The sequence below is a fragment of the Lithobates pipiens genome, unplaced genomic scaffold (genome assembly GCF_037356315.1).
Source record: "Lithobates pipiens isolate NorthernLeopardFrog02 unplaced genomic scaffold, aLitPip1_a1.2 Scaffold_30, whole genome shotgun sequence".
In the NCBI taxonomy this organism is placed as follows: Eukaryota; Metazoa; Chordata; class Amphibia; order Anura; family Ranidae; genus Lithobates; species Lithobates pipiens.
Genome location: NW_027507791.1, coordinates 56,628,993 through 56,632,094, shown reverse-complemented (window position 1 = coordinate 56,632,094; position 3,102 = coordinate 56,628,993). Strand labels below are relative to the sequence as shown.

General features: G+C 42.1%; 1 protein-coding gene across 1 annotated transcript; it reads left to right on the top strand.

Moving 5' to 3' along the window:
- Positions 1–1,144: 1,144 nt before the first annotated feature.
- LOC143942063 (olfactory receptor 8U3-like) lies at positions 1,145–2,487 on the top strand. Its single transcript, XM_077463372.1, has one exon. It carries the CDS (start codon positions 1,160–1,162, stop codon positions 2,081–2,083), a length of 924 nt encoding a protein of 307 aa, XP_077319498.1. The 5' UTR covers positions 1,145–1,159; the 3' UTR covers positions 2,084–2,487.
- The last annotated feature ends 615 nt before the right edge of the window (positions 2,488–3,102 follow it).

Genomic DNA, 3,102 nt, shown 5'->3' with positions numbered 1-3,102 from the left:
TCAGACTGTGTTGTTGCTGGAGATTTAAACCACCTGATCAATTTTATATCTCTTTAAAACTCTATTGGTAAAATACTGTATCTACACTTGAGTTCTGTGGTCTGTACATTGACTATTGGTAGTAACATATTAAGAAAAATGCAATGAAACTGCTGGAATATAGCACAATGGCTAAATGGTTAGCACTTCCACCTAACTGCCCTAGGGTCATTGGTTCGAATCCCAATCAAGGCACTGGTTGCATGTTCTGCTTATGTGGGTTTCCCCCAGGTGCTCCAGTTTCCTCCCACACTCCAAAAACATGCTTGTAGGTTAATTTTATCCTGTTTAAATTGACCCTAGTATGTATGCATGTGAATTAGGGACCTTAGACTGTAAGCTCCTTGAGGGCAGGGACTGATGTGAATGTATTATATGAATCTATAAAGGGCTGCAGAAATTGACATTATATAAGTACCTGAAACAAATAAATACAATAAAAAGTTGGTAGGAACAATCATAACTTCCACGTAGACAGGTTCTGGGAGTCGGTAATTATGGCAGGAAGATCTCACTATTGGAGAATGTGAGACATGTAAGCCCTTGTACACACGGTCGGAGACTTCGACAACCAAATCCGTCGGATTTTGTCCGTCGGATTTTGCCCGTCGGATCTTGTCCGAAACTGTTGCATACACACGGTCGGACTAAGTTGTCGAAAAATCCGATCATTCAGAACGTGATGATGTAATTTCGTTACGATGGGACTACGTTCAGGCTAGTAGCCAATAGCTTTAAAGTAGGAATTTGATCTGAGCATGCGTGGCACTTGATCCGATCAAAATCCTCTACACATGATCGGAGTATGTCCGATTGAACCAGTTGGTCGGAAAATATTTCCAACAAGTTGGAAAATTGGGTCCGACGGATATTCTGACGGAATCAGTCCGATGCATACCACACACAGTCGGATTATCCGACAACACGGTCCGATAGGACACATTCCGACGGATTCTCCGACCGTGTGTACAAGGGCTAAGAAGTCAGGGGTTGACTCAGCTCACCAAGCCCCATTATTTATTAAAGTATCACCTTTGGATAGATTGACATTTTAAAACATAAAAATACATCTTGTTAGAAATTTTAAACTTTTTCTTCTGCCAGACCTGAACTAAATGCTATGGAAGAAGTAAACCAAACATCTTCAGACATTTTTATACTCCTTGCTCTATCTAATGTTCCACATCTCCAGGCAATCTGTTTCATTGTGTTCCTTGTTATGTATGTAATCACGTTGTCAGGAAACCTTCTACTGATCATTGTGGTGAGGATCAACCCAAAGCTTCAGACCCCCATGTACATCTTCCTGAGTAACCTCTCCGTTATTGACATCAGTTTCTCATCCGCCATCGTTCCCAAAATTCTCATAAACACTGTGGGCAAAGATAGAAGTATCTCCTTGTTGGGATGTGCAATGCAAATGTATTTTCATTTGGCTTTAGGAGGAACAGAGTGTGTTATTCTAGCTCTAATGGCCTATGACAGGTTTGCTGCCATTTGTAGACCATTGCACTACTACACCATCATGAACAAGACATTCTGTGCTGGTTTATCAGCTGGTGCATGGAGTATTTGCTTCATGAACTCTGCAGTATTTGTTATCCTCACCTTCCAACTCCCCTTCTGCAAGTCCCACCATCTCAATCACTTCTTCTGTGAGATGCCCCCTTTCTTTGCACTGTCTTGCCGAGACACTTTGATGAATGAGATAGCCATGTACATCGTAGCAGGGATCATTGCTATATGTTCATTCTCGTTGACTCTGATCTCATACACCCGCATTATTTCCACCATCCTGAAGATACGTTCCACGCAAGGAAGACACAAAGCTTTCTCCACATGTGCCTCCCACTTGACGGTGGTAACTCTCTACTATGGCACCATCATGTTTGTGTACCTGAGACCCCATTCCATTGATTCTGCTGAAACAGACAAAACGTTGTCCATTCTCTATACAGCTGTGACAACAATGCTGAACCCCGTCACCTACAGTATGAGGAACAAGGAAGTCAAAAACGCACTTAAAAGAGCACACAAGAAATAGAATTCTCTACATACATTCTCTACATAATCAGGGCCATATTTTGACATGATGTTGACTTAAAATCACATGACAACAGTCTGTATAGATGTTGTGTGAATGTTCATGTGATTATTTCAGCAAAAATATACTGTCAAATTAAGCCATTTGAGGAAGTGTGCTGTCTGTGGCATACAGTACATTCCAACAAATAATGAAACCGCAAGATGTTTTCATGCTTCCAGAACTTTAAATGATCCTGCTGCTTATATAAAGTTTTAAACAAAGACATGCCTAAAAAGAAGAAAGCTTTGAGTTGATTTCCTGGTCCCCTGTAGCGCTCAGTGGTTCTTCCTTTGAAACATTGTCCCATAGTGATGTAGTCAATGGGAAAATGCATGGAGTCCTGCAGAGGACCAGAAGAGTAAGCCCTTGTAACACACAGTCGGACATTCCGACAACAAAATCCATCGGATTTTGTCCGACAGATTTTATCCGAAACTTGTGTTGCATACACCCGGTCGAACAAAGTTGTCGGAAAATCCGATCGTACATAATGTGATGACGTTATTTCGTTAGGACGGGACTACGTTCACGCTAGTAGCCCCTAGCTTTGGTCTAGGAATTTGATCTGAGCATGCGTGCCACTTTGTCCGATCGGAATTCTCTACACACAATCGGACAAAGTCCGATCGGATCATGTTGTCGGAAAGTTCTATAGCCCAGCTCTAAGCCCTTGTACACATGGTCGGACATTCCAACAACAAAATCCGTCGGATTTTGTCCGACGGATTTTGTCCGAAACTGTTGCATACACACGGTCGGACAAAGTTGTCGGAATGTCTGATCGTTCAGAACGTGATGAAGTTATTTCATTACGACGGGACTACGTTCAGGCTAGTAGCCAATAGCTTTGGTCTAGGAATTTGATCTGAGCATGCGTGGCACTTTGTCCGATCGGAATTCTCTACACATGATCGGACAAAGTCCGATCAGATCATGTTGTCAGAAAATTTTATAGCCAAGCTGGAAAACTTGGTCCG

Excerpts from the sequence above, each read along its gene's own strand:
- LOC143942063 (XM_077463372.1), top strand. The coding sequence starts at position 1,160 with ATGGAAGAAGTAAACCAAACATCTTCAGACATTTTTATACTCCTTGCT.